The sequence below is a fragment of the Orbilia oligospora genome (genome assembly GCF_000225545.1).
Source record: "Orbilia oligospora ATCC 24927 unplaced genomic scaffold scaffold00006, whole genome shotgun sequence".
NCBI lineage: Eukaryota > Fungi > Ascomycota > Orbiliomycetes > Orbiliales > Orbiliaceae > Orbilia > Orbilia oligospora.
The window spans coordinates 1432090-1447309 of NW_011645563.1; the positions used below are offsets into that span (position 1 = coordinate 1432090).

Genomic DNA, 15220 nt, shown 5'->3' on the forward strand with positions numbered 1-15220 from the left:
GACAAAAAGAATCCCGATGGAAGCCATTGGAGAGGTAGAAAATGGTATCTATCTATCACCAATATATCAGCTTGAATGCATGCATAACCGAACCCCATTGAAATTAGCGATGAACTTACCAGGGTCTCATACCAACTCCCCGTCTCATGAAGGTCCAGTCCTTAGATTCAGAGCTAAGATAATGCGCACGACAGAACTTAAGCCTACTATAAAAAAAATATATCGGTAAAAACACAAGTAAAGATCACGGGAAGGTCAAGATCATCAAGGTTAAATCTTGGGAGTTAATTGTTGTAGTTTGACTTTTTGTTGTACTGTTGGAATTTAAGTTCACAAATTTGTGCAGGGCCGGAAATATATGGGAGATTCGAAAGGTTGGATTGAGGTCGCTTATGTTTAGCCGCGATTGGCGATTAGCGCCTGGCTATGTTAACTTATGGTATCATGAAATAAATAGATTAATGAATAGATCTCATCATATTAAACAGATAAAAGTACTGAAGCAGATTGTATATGTAGTATGTATTCCTTTTTGAATGCCACCAAGACAATATGCACCCCATTCGCAAAACTTAAAACTAATCGAGTCTTTTTTTTTTGAACAAATATCGTACGTAGAAAAAACCTGTAAATATAAAAGAGGAGAAGAGAAATAAGAAGGGCCTTCAAGCCATTCGGCATGTAGAAAGTAGTAAGACCCGTGGGGGGGAAGAAAAGATGATAAAGGAAGCGAGAAAGAGCAATTAAGTCCCAAAGGATACTAGTGGTCAAAAAAAGTTCCCTGATTTCTCTGGCAATATGGGTAATAGACGGGTTTAGAACGTAGGAGAATTGAAAAGTTGCAAGGACTAGCCCCAAAAAAAATGAAAGGAAATAACACCATTTTCTCCCAAGAAACCCCACAATGCAAAAGGGACAATAGCAATATCAGAGTTGGTTTTTTTGGATGGAGAACGTGGAAAAAGTGAAAACACCCATGTAATACGGCCAAGTGATAAAGGGACAAAGAAACAAAAAACAGATCCGAAGTATCCTCAAACTCCCAAGAAAGCACTATCTTTGTTTTAGTTTTCGGTATCGGGGCCATCCTTTGGTCCGATAGTTAATCCGTCTCTCTCTTTTCTCCAATCGACATATTGGTCGTACAAAGCAGGCCCTAGATATTCGAATTAGTATCCAATTGCTCAACTGTTAACTCCGCATTCTGGTAACACTTACAGGCACCCTCTGGATCATAGTTTCCAAGCATGTACTCTACCGATCGATTGAACGGTACAAAACTCTCCCATTGATCTTTATTGATCGCCTTGACGGGTTGCTTCTCGGCCAAAAACTCTAAAAACGGAACCGCATGTGGATACGGATGCTTCTCCCATTTCAACGGAACCGCAGTTTCCGGATCATACTTCAAATCGTATGTCGAAGGGTTCAGTACGAATGCTAAGGCAGCTAGAGCATTCTCGGTTGGGATAGTTCGGGCTTCCGGTGTGTTTTTCGAGAATTGGAACATGTATTTGAAGAAAGATAGGAAGTCGTCTGACGGGGGTGAAACCGGCTTAGCTTGCTGCAGCCAGCCGCCTAGTGCCTTCAAGAGCTGTGTATTGTTGGCGATATTGTATTTTTTCATTCCTTCGGTCCATTTTTCGCGGGGAATGGAACCCATGGTGATGAGACCGAGTTTCCAGCATAAGACATAGATTGCGGCCGATTCGAATTTAACGGAGAGGTCTTCGAGTAGTCGGACGATCCCTTGTATGTCGATTTGATTGGGGTCTTCGGCGCCTGTTAGATCTACCAGTTAGCATTTCTCCAGAGCCTGCGATTCGGAATACTAGACAGATAGAAGGTGGGCGAAAGTACATACTGGCATATGACTCAAACCACTCGTCGACATTCTTTGGTTGTGACTTTTTGGTAGCCTTGGCTGGTTTCGACACGACCTGCGGGATTACAATCACATCGTCGTTTAGGCATTCATCGGTGGATTTCGAAACTTTTGGTTTCTTAGCGGTGGTAGTCTTCTGTTCTGCGGCCGTTGTCGTTTTCCGCTTGCCCTTCCCGTTAGGGGTGGTAGATTCGTCGGTTGTCGGCTGGTCGGGTTTAAGTGCGGCACTATCATTCTGTTCAACCTCCGTACCATTCGATTTACGCGACTTTCGGGACTTGAGAGCCTTGGCTTTCGACACGGCGCTTCCCATATCGGCGTCTACAGAAGTCGTAACCTCGGCGGTAGGTTTAGTAGGCGATTTAGCGGAAGCAAGGTTCGAAGAAGAGCGGGTTAGGCGTCTAGTAGTTGGAGGAGCAGTGTTTGTGTCGGCGGAAACTGACAACTTCTTCTTTGGTGGCATCGCGAAAAGAAGAAGAAAGAGAAAAGAAAGAAGAAGAAGAGAAGAGGGGGGGGGGGGAAGAGGGAAAGAGGCGGTGAGGGAGGAGGAGGAGGTAGGAAGAGTAGGAGGGAATAATGGCAGTAAATGGCGGTAGGAATGTCAGGCGGAAGGGAGGACAATCTCAGGTCAGGGTGGTGGCTGTGGAGTGACCTCTCTCTCTTCCTGCGGCGGCGTCAGTTCTTCAGACCTTCAATTCGATCCCTTCAATTTAGACCAAATTGTTTGTTCACCGAGATCGATCAGACAAACGGCCTCGAAAGGACGCCTTGGTGAGGGTATTTTTTTTTCCAACTTTTATGGATTTCAAGAGACGGTGAGGCTTAGTTTGTCCTGCCTTCTTTCCCTTCGTCGTCTTCTTTTTAGTATTACTTATTTTTTTTTTTTTTCCAGGTCAATCTGGTACCGTCCAAGTCCGCACTTTGTGTAAGTACGAAAAGGAGCCTTCTTTCTTGTTCTTGTCTGGTTGGCAGTGACGGAAGACAAGCAGCAGGCAGGCGTGTTTCAAACAGGATCCAAGCAAGCAAAAAGCAGCCTTGAAGAACCCGGTCCAATGAGGTTCGCGTCCAGATTTAAGTAATGACCTAAAGCGAACCAGAAGAGACAGATGACTTAGATAAGCAATGAAATCGAGGCTACCAGATGAAATTAAGCGTCTAACTGGGGCCAGTGGAACTCACAAGTAGAATGTCCGTTGAGAGTGGAAGATGTACTTAGTAGTAGTATGTTGAAGCGATGTCATGAGGTTGAAAGATGAGCGTGGGGTTGATGATGTCTCTTCTCTTCTGTTCCGGTGATATCACTCCGCATTCATTCATTCGTTCAAACCCATCCCATTCATTTCCTCAACGCGTCGTTGTGTCGGAGCACCGTCGCAAAGAAGGTGCGCGTCTCTTCACAACACACTTCCCAATCAAGTAATCCTTTGATCAGACAAACAAAGTCTCGTAGAAAAACAACACACCAACACATTCCACTTTGTGGAAGTCTTGGCACTTCGAGACTGTTCCAATGGAACTGAACCCCGGAAAAGTTTTATTCCTTTCCATTCGGATTCCTCGACGAAGCAGAACTTCATTACTTCATTACTTTTCATCAAAAAAAAGATAACTATACAATCCCTGTTATCCCGTCTATCGCATTAACGTCGATTCTATTATTCTTTTTATTTGAAATCATATTATATCATCATCTCTTACAAAATGGTACTTTAACCTCCCCATCTTCCACGTTAATAACATCGATATCCACCCCCCACCTACCCACCAATCCCCAAAACACCTTCAACCTTCAAACCCCCCACAAACCACCCCCAATAGAACCAAAAAATATCTCTAACACTGTCCATTACAAAAAATACTAGGCCACCTCCATCCGAGCAATCAAATCCCTTTCCCCTCTCCTGGACCGTATCCTCGTCCAGCGAATCCGCGCCGAAACAAAAACCGCCTCGGGAATCTTCCTCCCGGAATCATCGGTCGAAAAGCTTTCCGAAGCTAAGGTTCTCGCCGTTGGACCAGGTGGATTCGATAGAGATGGAAAGAGACTGGAGGTTAGCGTCAAGCCCGGTGATAGAGTATTGATCCCACAGTTTGGAGGAAGTCCTGTTAAGGTTGGTGATGAGGAGTATGCATTGTTCAGGGATCATGAGTAAGTTTCTTATCAGCTTTGGCAGTCCTTTTTTTGTTTTCTTTTTTTGGAATAGAGTGAGATGGAGTACTGACTGTTTATTGTGCGTATCTAGATTGCTGGCCAAGATTAACGAGTAAGGGATTCTGCTATTGAAGTATAGTTGAAGCCGAGGAGGAGGAGGAGAAGAGCATTTATAGTACTGTACATATAGCCATTTACATAATCAATGTGGAAACATCCCATCTCCGCACAGATGAATCTACCGATTCTAAAAGTATCAAGCTCTTCGGTTTATAAAAACCATTCAGAATATCTATGAGTCCAGTAAACTTGCTCGATTTGATTACTTTATCCAATATCAAACAGTGGGTGGTGGTAACTATTGGAACCCCAAACCGGTCTAAACACTGGCGATATATATCTTACAAACTATATACAATATCCCCAAGAACTACCTACCTGGTACTTCAATCCAATCCCATCTTCTTCCTCCTCAGACCCATCATCAACTGCCTTCTAATCTCATCCGGCAACCTCACTCTCCTCAACCACAAAGCCCAAACCGCCAGTCCGGCAACAGCACCCGCCAAATGTCCAATATTCCCAATACTCTCCCCCCTCATCCCAATCCCCACCAAATCAAACGTCACAAATCCCATGAACAACGTCCTAACACTGATCCCAATCGGAATAAACATCAACTCAAACTTCGCCATCGGATTCACAATCGCAGTGATTGCTAAAAACCCAGACAAAACACCAGACGCACCCAATGCAGGTCTACAATGTTGTCCGAGTAACCAATGCCTATCCTCCTCTTCCTTTGTAGCTTTGAATCCCGTTTTGTCTTTAATCACTTTGCCGTCGGTTTCTCGGTATTGAGCTATCGATGCCGCTCTATCCATGTTTGAATAAGGATTTGTAATCCGATCGATAACTACGATTAATGCCAACCCCAACCCTCCGATGAGTGGGTACGCGATAAGTGCACGTTTAAACCCATAGTACCTGACCATCGTCGGAGCCAAAGCTTGTAACGCAAAGAAATTAAACGCCAAATGCCAAATTTGCGCATGAGATACCGTCGGAAGAATAAACTGCGCGATACTCGTGAGGAAAGGTTCCTTTCCTCCAATTGCCTTGGCGGTTGGTCCTGTATTGATGAGACCGAGACGTTCGAGGGCGACAACCGGGGAGAAAGTCAACCAACGGGTGGTGAATGTTTGCCAGGGTGTAACATATCTGTTGAACCATTCTAGCTCTCCTAATCTTTCTTTCGCTTCTGCGTGCGCATAGCCGGAGATGTAAGGAGCCCACCAGAGGACATGGACGACGAAGAAGATTACGCCGAAGATGGAGATGTACCGTGATGTTGCCTTTTGGGCTGGAGAAACTGGTGGTGGTGGGAGTGGTTCTTCGGAGGAAGAACCTTCGGGACGGACGTAATCTGCATAACGGATTGGTTCTTGTTCGGCACCTGTTATGGTCGCGGGTTTTGCAATTGTGGGTTCTGGAGGGGCGGGCAGAGATGGAGCTTGACGGGTTCGAGGACTAGCACGGGCACGGCGGTTGAACGAAACCGAACGGACAAGAGTGAGAGGAGAAGTTTTCTTCGAAAATGACGATTCAACGGTAGGCTTTGGAGGAATTGATCGGATAGATGTCCATATCGTTCGAGATGTCGTGGATACTCGTAGACAGGAGGATAGTGGGGTGTAGAGGGGTACGGAACGGGTGCCGGCGCAGAGGCACGGTCGGGAGATAAGCTGCGAAGCTAATCGCAGACCGAGAGAGGCATTCATGATGGATATATCGTCAACATCATTTGCCGATAGCGGTTCCTTTTTTGTCCCGTTTGAGATTGAGAGGTTTGAAGCTGTGGAGGGTGAGGGATGTTGGAGGTTTAAATGTGTGGCGTAGTAAGAGTTTTGGGAATTCCGAGATATGTGGCGGTGCTGGCGCCACTATCGCCTGATATTATACTATGTTTAACATGTTTCGCTGTCATGAGAGGGAGGTGATTGCGATAAACCCACTTTGACTCGATACTATCAAAGGCATCCCGACGTAAGCTAGATTAAGTACGCATTGAGTAAATTATCTTTCTTTTAAATGGCATCAATCATAGTTGAAACCCAAACCTCGAAATGTATATACGTATAGGAAATACTTCAAACAGTGCCAAACTTACGCAACTTGCAACTAAGGTATTTCGCTATACATAATTCCTGCCATGGCCATATTTATCTGAAGCGCCGCTACTAGCTATAGCTCTAAATGTTAATAAGTCAATTATAGTTCGCATGGCAGAAACCGACAGCCATTCGGAAAACGATAGTTCCAGTATTCGACACTTATCGTCTGTAGTAGATGCGTGGTTATCATTGTACTCGTAAAGGTGCTCCCATCATGAGTTTTGTTAATCAAGACAGTTTGTAGGTTGCTAGATCTATGTCTATACACCTGTCTTGTCTCGTACACAGACCTGGAAGATTATTATTCTTCATATCGATTTATCGAATAGACAATTTTCGCGCATACTCCTAGACAGATCTGGAAGATAATATCGTCATAGCTACTGTGATAAATTCAATATTAAAAACATCACATTCGTTCAAATTGAATTGTTTAGATCAGGCAAGCGTGATTCCTATTTCATGATTCGCGTACCCGTCCACGATCAAAACTGTGATTTGCAACTGGAGGACAATACAGAAAATGACCCCGTGGACTCGAAGGAAGGGTTTATTGTTAAATTGCGAGTTGATATCATGTTAAAATTCGAACGTCGAACTCACAGTGGTCCAGTCCAGTCCAATCCAGTCGCGATCGAGATGGGAAATGTTCGTCTGGGCAACCGCAGCGATATTATATTTGGGTTAAGGATTGCATGCTTTATTTATGGACCGGTGATTTGGAAAGATTAGGGTCTCTATGTACAGCCATCCCGATTCCACGGCTAGATAATATAATCTCCTAGGAATATCTGGGGGTGGAACAGAGATATACTTATTCTCCGAGCACCCGTATGATTGGGTGGGAACTCCATGTTTTTGGATCGAAGACGATGGGTCCTTCCAGGTCTGGGTACGAGACAAGATGGGTCCGTCAAGGGTGATATTTTGGCGGATAACAGTGTCAGCAATTTCTTAGAGAAAGTGTTTACGGTTTTTAGATCCGGAAATGCCTCGTTGTGTGGTTAATTAGGAAAGGAGAGCTTTTATTTAGTTGTAATTCTAGACGCGGTCTACAGGAAATCTAGTAAATATCCTCTGATTATGAATGCTTTCGGACACAAAAAAGTGGAAATTCGAATATTAAAATGAGAACTGGGATTGGTCGGATGGGGGTCAAGGTGTGGCACAACAATACCAAAGTCTCAAGTATATACCTAGGTATATAACTGGCCGTAGTGGTCTCCATTCTGGTAGCTACTCGTACATCATTTGGTTTGTCAACGGCCGTGGGGTCCTTTTCTAAACAAGGGCATTAGGTCTAAGAAAGGAAAGTACAACCCTCGAGGTCCTAGACGATGATTGTAATTGACCCTCAGTATGTTGCTCCTGAGACCAATTTGGCATCAACGGACGATTTTCACGTCATATTCTTTTCGTGAACTGTGGTACACTGGAGCAAATAATAAGATTTATTTCTTGAGAGAAAGAGCTATTCGCCTCGTGAGGCAGCCGATTGGAGGGGAACTGGAGATGTTTGCGAAACAATGTTGAAAAGAGGAGTGGGCGTATATATGAGGAAGGTATTCAATCAGTTGAATATAAGGTGTTATAAGAACTGATCTTAAGAACTAGCTTTTACCCCAAACGTACTGTAAAATGGTATTTATATCGCGAAAGGAGTTGCTTGATATATAGTATAGTATGTAAAAATAAACTACAGTAGCGTCTACAGATCAGTTTAAATTCAAGCCTACCTAGGTAATTATCGATAGATGATATAGTTAATTTATTTTATCAATATATTGGTAGAACTATCTATATTCACGCGGTAAGATATTTATACAAACCATGGAGTCAATGATCTAATATAATGAAAATACCATGCTATCAATGTAATACTTGAATCATCGACCCTGCAAGACAACCGACAAGGTGGCTCCCTCAACAATCATTAATTCACAGAATTCTAGAAGATATTAATAGACTATGATTTATGAGGTAAATTCTTGTAAAACCCATTTGGCCACCGTCGACCACAAATCTAGTATCGTAGCTTTACCGACTATAGTATAATTTTAAAAAGTACGGAACTACCGCTACCCCCGGCCCGAAGAATATACATACACAACCGTCTCTACGTTTACGACTTCATACTCGAGTTTCTAAAATGGCATTTCGCTACCTTACTAATACCCAGATTATACAACAGCATACATACCTACCCCATCTGATGGCTAACTAGCACATACCAGGGTAAGCGATCGGGGATACCGGATACGATACCGGATTCTTAAATGGGAAGGTTTAGAACATTAAAAATGATAGAATGTAAAAGCTTATCTATGCCCAGACACTGAAATACAAAGGTCAAGAGTTTATGTAAGAAAATACTTAATTATGTCAAAGAACCAATCGGCGATCGGACGATTGTCCGAAGAATTACAATTGGTTTTTTACGATCGGGATAGGACGTTCGGACCGGTAAATCACAAAAAAAAAAGCTCGGGGTTTCGGATATCATAGGTGGGGGGGGAGCTCGAGTAATGTAATGTTGCCGGGTTGCATCCGATGAATGCAATGTAATGTACATGTGTGATGCTGGCTGGAGTGGCAAAGATCGAACATGTGTCTGTTAACCATGCGTGGAATGGAATTTAATTAGCATCAGGACATAAAAATGATGCTAACTTCATTGAGACGTGGGAATCCTTCTGTGATTTTGTGTTGTTGTGTGGTATTCTTAGTCATCCTCAGACTTCCCCGTACGAGATATTCGATATATCCGAGGTGTTACCATAAACTGTACGAAGCTTACCTCCAACTGACTAAGAAAAGAGATTCTAGGATAAATTGGGGATCCGGCACTTTGAACCGTCCTTTTCGGGGAGATCTCAGATGATGATATATCTCACGTGGGTATCCCCCGGTTCCAGCAAGCAATCAAGCAATCAATCAATCAATCAAGCAAGCAAGCTAGCTAAGCTAAGCTTTCGTATTCCAAAACGAGGGCGAGGGAACCAGGGAGCTGCCTAACAGGGCAGGCTTGATATATCATTCTGGCGATAATATATAATACAAACAGGTATTATCACAAAAAATGCTATTATCTCACAAAAGGTTAAACAAACGGAGACGCCGTTAGTTTGTATTTTTCCTTTGGAGGAAGAAACCACCAAGGAAGGTATACTATATATAGATAGATACCTGGTATATAGCGGACCCTCCCGACGGATTCTTACTTTGCTGGGCTGGGCTGGGCTGGATCTGCTGACGACTTACCATTCGCGGTCGGCAGATATGCTTTTTATACTTACGATATGATATGATGTGATATTATGTATTTAAACATACTTAAGTACTTACTTACATTCTTGGGAAGATCGAAAGAGAAAAACGGGGAATAAGTGTAGGATGTAGTCGGAAGTTGGTGGTACACTGTTGTACGGGGAGGGTAAGGCTGCAACTGGTGTCACACTTACCCGCATGTACATGTATGTACGTGTACCATACGTAGTACTAGGTAAGTGTGTACGTAACATGTAACTTACTTATGCAATGTGCCAGCGGGAAGAATAGGAGATCAGATGCTATTAACCGTCGCATCCAATAAATTCCAATTCCGGGTTCTTGGAGAGGTTTGTTTCAACGTCAGTGGTCCCTGAATTTGGAGGAGGGGAACATAAGCTTAAGGGGGAGAGGGGGGGGTCACATGTGTTGGGGAGTGTGTTGCGGGTGTAAAACATACAACACAAGAGAAGGAAAGAAAGTCTAGAACATTTTGATAAGAAGAAGATGACGGAGTTGTGCGTGAAGTATGAATCATGGCTTGCTTAGGATGCCGGCCGGATGACTAACCGCCAACTCTCGGGTCTTGGAAAAGAAAGTCTAAATTTTAAGAGGAAAAGGAAAGAAAAGAAGAAAAAAAAGTCAACGGGCAGTAAGGAAGTTCCGCGGGTCCGACCTCGGGTCTTGGATCGGGTGTAAGGGCTGCAAACGGGGGGGAGTAGAGAAAAATGACAAGATCGATTGGGCCGACTCAGCGCCCAATAGCCAGATGCAGAGCTCTGGAATTGCATTTCTAAGAGGTGGGTCCCCACATGCTACATATTTCTTGATGTAAGTAAGTATACATAGTATACATGCTATCCTGCCTGATGTATACATGTAAGTCCTGCTTGTGCGATGGTGGTGGTGGTGGTAATCTGCGAGCTACGCGGCTCGGAGGGATTCCACAGCCCGACTTATTTTCTGCAACTGTGTATATAACTTACCCCAACAGCTTTCTCCGATCTACTTTGAGACTGTATCAGATCTACTGAAGTATGTAATATATGATACCACGGTGAGAGTACGTAAATTTTTAAAAAAGGAGCATGCGGATACGAGACCAGGTCACTTTATATTATAAGCGTTCATGTAGGACCTGCGCCTTTGAGTCACATTCCTATCAATACTGTTCATACATATCATGATCGATCGGACTTCGGAGCAAAATTGACTGAAAGGTTCCGAGAGTTGGTACGTTGTGTCAGGCTGCCAGCCAACAGAACAGGGGTAAGTTATCCAGAGTACTTACGTATGTACATACGCCCGCGGATGCTCGTGTCTCCGGATCCTTAATTAATTAAATTTAATTTTCTTCTTCCCGGATACTTATACTGATACTGATACTGATACTGATACTTATACTTATACTTATACAGAGTAGCTAATTAAGTATCATATCAAATAGTATTTGAGATTGTGCATGGTGGGGCCGAGTCTACATAGTAAGTAGCATAGCATTGTCATCGCTGCTTAGCTCATCTTCTCCATCAAAAAACCGCATCCGTAGCTTCCGGAATCTTGTAAATTCCGGCTAAAAACCGCCCCCACTGCCAATTCTCTCTTTCTTCCCAGCATCTTACTACTACTATTTACATGTAAATGTACCTACCATCGAATCTCTCTATTACCATCTGATCAGATCGTATTATTTCTTATTCTCCAATTCGATTTTCAAATTAATATTTTCAATTGCATGAAACGGCCCGGTAGATTTGGCTGTTGTGGTTTCAACAAGGAGCCGTTCTTCCTTCCCGGAACAGGCAAACCAAGGCAAACCATCCTCATTCAATCCAATCAATCCAATCCAATCCAATCCGATTCAAAAGTCCGATCCATTCAAATTGAATCATATCTTTGACAAGTCCATCTAAATCGAACTGCTTCTCGGCCGGGGTGAGCTCGCGGCAGAGTTTTTAGTTCCTCTTCCTTTTTTTTTTTTTTTTTTCCCTCTCTTTCCGTCTCTCTCTTGTCATTATAATCCCGACACGTTCCCACCTGCTCCCTTTCCCATAGGTACGGTACAAGTTTAGTACGGTGCAGTGCAAGTGCTGTGCAGGTTATCCGAATAAATATAAATATCATGTCGTCGTCACCCGTGATGACGCCGCCCGCCGTGGCTGCCAATACTACCGCTGCTACTGCCCCGGATCAATCGTCGCTGTCTTCCCGGATAGTTCATTTCGATACCCAAGCAAACCAAGTTCAGACAATTCAACCGTTGACTTCCCGGGATTCTCTGTCATCCGAAGACGACGACGGTATCGTTCTTGGCCAGGCGCAATCCCCCGTCGTCGCTCCGCCTCAACCTGTCAAGCACGCTCGTTCCATCAGCCGACAGGACCATCATATGGAAGTCCAAGAGATGGCCGAGAGGCTCAAGAAGGCCGGTCTCGCCAGGGGCTTTGGCTCCTGTCCTTTTCAGCATTGTGGTTCCATTCCGGTGTCGAGGGTATGTTAATTGTTTTTTTTCTTTTCCTTCTTCCCTTTCTCGGTCCCCTCCTTCTTATGCTCATTATCCCCTTTGTTCCCTTTTAAATTGCCCTTTCGCTGCATGCTCTACTAGGCTTCTAGTCTGGTTCCATGTTCCATGTTATGATCTAATCTTTTTCTTATTTTTTTATCTTTAATTTTTTTTTTTCGTTTGGATATATCTACATAAATAATTTTTTATTACTCCCTGTTAGCTGTTGGGTTTTCTGTTGGAGAGCTCTAACAAAAGTCACAATACTTTCTATCTCTTCTTTTTTTATTGTTTATCACTACCTTCATTTCTGCTATCGCTGCTACTAGTTACCAGCTGTTATTCTGCTTGGTAGCAGTGATAGTAGGAATAGTGCTCCTATCAATTATCCATGGGTCCTTTCAAATTCATCACCACCACCACAATGGTGCTAACATCGTCAAATCGACTGCAGGTCCCTTCAGCAGAAGGCAATGTATCTACGAAATCGCTCTCCCGTCCGGGTTCTCAGGAACACCGCTCTCCTACTCCTCATCGAAATTCCTCCCTCTCCAGTATCGAAATCCCTCAGATCAAGACCTCAGAGCCTCCCTTGCCTCGCTCCGTTCCAGCAGATCCGCTTACGCCAGCGGCTTCGCACGACCAGGGACAGAAAGGTGAAGCCAAGGTTGCATCCTTAAAACGGGAAGACGATAGCTCTACATCTGTCAATGTTATGACACCCGAAATATCTCCAGCTGCCCATAGTCAGAAACAAGACAAGCAACCGGCTCTTCCAACATTGACAACAGACCAACCGAGGGTGCCGAGATTTAGCATTGGATCAGGATCCGACCAAGAGCATCGCTCTAGAGACAGCTCACCTCGTTCTGGCGCTGTAACTCCAAGCTATCCATCTTCTAGACCTTTCACACCAACTGGCGACAAGGACGATCCGTATGCTCGTAGCAAGCGACCCCCTCAGAGCAAAAGTATCGAGGACATCGAACCACGATTCAAATTCGAAAGACATCACCACCACCACCATCACCATCACAAGGAGGATAAGAAACACGGACGCTACCTTGGCGACAACGATTCTCCCGGTGGCAGCCGTCAGAGTTCCTTCGCCGACCTCAAACGCTTCTTCAAAGGCTCCAAACGCTCGTCTTCTCCTAGCAAAACACAAGGCAGCACAACACCAAAAACACCGACAAGGACTAGTTCACGCCTTAGCGTCAACACACCAATGCCGTTCGCCGACGATAACGGTCTAACGAAAAAGTATGGAAAATTCGGAAAGGTTCTGGGCCAGGGTGCCGGCGGGTCTGTTCGGCTTATGAGGCGACCGACCGATGGCGTGACTTTTGCAGTCAAGGAATTCAGAGCCAAGCACCAATACGAATCCGACAAAGACTACGCCAAAAAGGTCACAGCCGAATTTTGTATTGGCAGCACATTACACCATGGAAACATCATCGAAACCCTTGACATTATTCATGAAAGAGGGAAATGGTATGAGGTCATGGAATATGCGCCCTACGATCTTTTTGCTACGGTTATGACTGGAAAGATGGGACGGGAAGAAATTTCCTGCTCTTTTATGCAGATTTTGAACGGAGTCAAGTTTTTGCACGATATGGGACTTGCGCATCGGGATCTTAAGTTGGATAATGTTGTTATCAATGAGTTTGGTATTTTGAAAATCATCGACTTTGGTAGTGCGGTTGTTTTTCGGTATCCTTTCGAGAGTGACATAGTCATGGCACATGGTAAGCTCACCCCCCCTTTTTTTTTGTGCCCGGAATGGCCGGATCTCCGCAGCTTCCGGAGTATCTGGTTTTGTTGGCGGTTACACAAAGTGACCACTTCAAAAACAAAAAATTGTATTAACTGACTCCTTTGTTTCGGGGGATTAGGAATTGTTGGATCCGATCCATACCTAGCACCGGAAGTCTGCAATGATCTGAAATACGATCCCCAGCCAGCGGATATCTGGTCTCTTGCGATCATTTTCTGCTGCATGTCCCTTCGTCGATTCCCATGGAAGGCGCCTCGGATGTCGGATAATTCCTTCAAACTGTTCTGCGCAGCACCAACTCCAGAAGCGGAAAGGGAAAGTGCAGCCGGTGGGCTCGGAGGTGGAGAAGGTGCAGGAGCTGAAAGCTCTTCCGGCGCTACCCCGGCCTCTCCCACTAATGAGAAGTTGGAGAAGAAGGACGGTGTTACACAAGCCAACCAGGTCATTAAGGGACCCTGGAGGTTGTTAAGACTCCTTCCCCGAGAAAGCCGGCTGATTATCAACAGCATGCTCAAGCTTGACCCTAAGAGCCGTGCCACTTTGCAAGATATCTACAACGATCCCTGGGTAAAGGGAGCTCTTGATGAAGGCAGAGTCTGCAGTCAACAAGACACCCATCTCGGGGACCCGAGTACGCACGGAAGAGGCCCTGTTTACCATGGAATTGGGCATGACCATGTTTTGGAGAAGCCAGTAGAGACGCAGTCCAACACCCGGAACTCTACCGCTAAGCCTACTTAGAAGGCAGGTGGTGTGGGACGAGTTGTTGCTGGAGGACTAGGTAGTCGGAGACGTTTCGAAGGCGCGGATTTGAAAATCCCCGCAAGGGATCAAAGCCGGTTGCCGATGATACACAGGAAAGATGAAGAGACAGAACACTCTGGGACTGGTACGGGGAAACATGAGGAAGAGGCGGAGAGAGAGGAAGATGGGAAATAGATAAGGCGAATAAATTGAGGCCGGAGAAGAAGATTTCTCCTATGACGAAGACGAAAGAGTGAGTTGATGATGATGACGAAAAAGTTTTAGTTCTTTCGGCCTGGTGCGATCCATCCTTTTTTACAACCTGACCCATTTACATTAATTACCTCGATAACACTACGAAAACTTCCGGTCGGGATAATTACACCTCGATTCAACCCATCCTCTGTTTCTTCCCTTCCTTGTTTCGATTTCACTTGTGAATATTTTTTTCTCTTTTTTTATTGTTTTACGCCCTTCGCGTACATGCTTGCTCTGTTCCTTTTATCGATTAGACGTATGGTTTTTTTTTTACACTGGGTTTTCCTTTCTTGTTACAAATAATTATGCACCCGAGACTGGTGGCGTTTGTTTACTGTGTCAATACCTTTTTTTTTCTTTCCTTCCTTTTTTTTCAATTTTCTTCTACTAGAGCCTGCGAGTGGATTGTTGCTTGGTGCCTTTTTGTTTTTCTACGGTGGGAGGGTGGGATGGAGGT

At 44.5% G+C, this 15220-nt stretch overlaps 4 protein-coding genes across 4 annotated transcripts; 2 read left to right on the forward strand and 2 right to left on the reverse strand.

Annotated features, from left to right (window-relative positions):
- Positions 1–1064: 1064 nt before the first annotated feature.
- AOL_s00006g436 (uncharacterized protein) lies at positions 1065–2348 on the reverse strand (the record flags this gene model as incomplete). Its single annotated transcript, XM_011119745.1, has 3 exons — positions 1065–1156; positions 1219–1782; positions 1865–2348. The coding sequence occupies 3 exons, from the start codon at positions 2346–2348 to the stop codon at positions 1065–1067; spliced, it is 1140 nt and encodes a 379-aa protein (XP_011118047.1).
- A 1238-nt stretch (positions 2349–3586) lies between these two features.
- On the forward strand, positions 3587–4153 carry AOL_s00006g437 (uncharacterized protein; the record flags this gene model as incomplete). The annotated part of the gene is made up of 3 exons (XM_011119746.1): positions 3587–3589; positions 3748–4034; positions 4129–4153. 3 exons carry the CDS (start codon positions 3587–3589, stop codon positions 4151–4153), a joined length of 315 nt encoding a protein of 104 aa, XP_011118048.1.
- Positions 4154–4483: 330 nt separating this feature from the next.
- AOL_s00006g438 (uncharacterized protein) lies at positions 4484–5818 on the reverse strand (the record flags this gene model as incomplete). Its single annotated transcript, XM_011119747.1, has 1 exon — positions 4484–5818. The coding sequence occupies one exon, from the start codon at positions 5816–5818 to the stop codon at positions 4484–4486; it is 1335 nt and encodes a 444-aa protein (XP_011118049.1).
- A 5782-nt stretch (positions 5819–11600) lies between these two features.
- On the forward strand, positions 11601–14502 carry AOL_s00006g439 (uncharacterized protein; the record flags this gene model as incomplete). Its single annotated transcript, XM_011119748.1, has 3 exons — positions 11601–11969; positions 12436–13732; positions 13880–14502. The coding sequence occupies 3 exons, from the start codon at positions 11601–11603 to the stop codon at positions 14500–14502; spliced, it is 2289 nt and encodes a 762-aa protein (XP_011118050.1).
- Between the last annotated feature and the right edge of the window lie 718 nt (positions 14503–15220).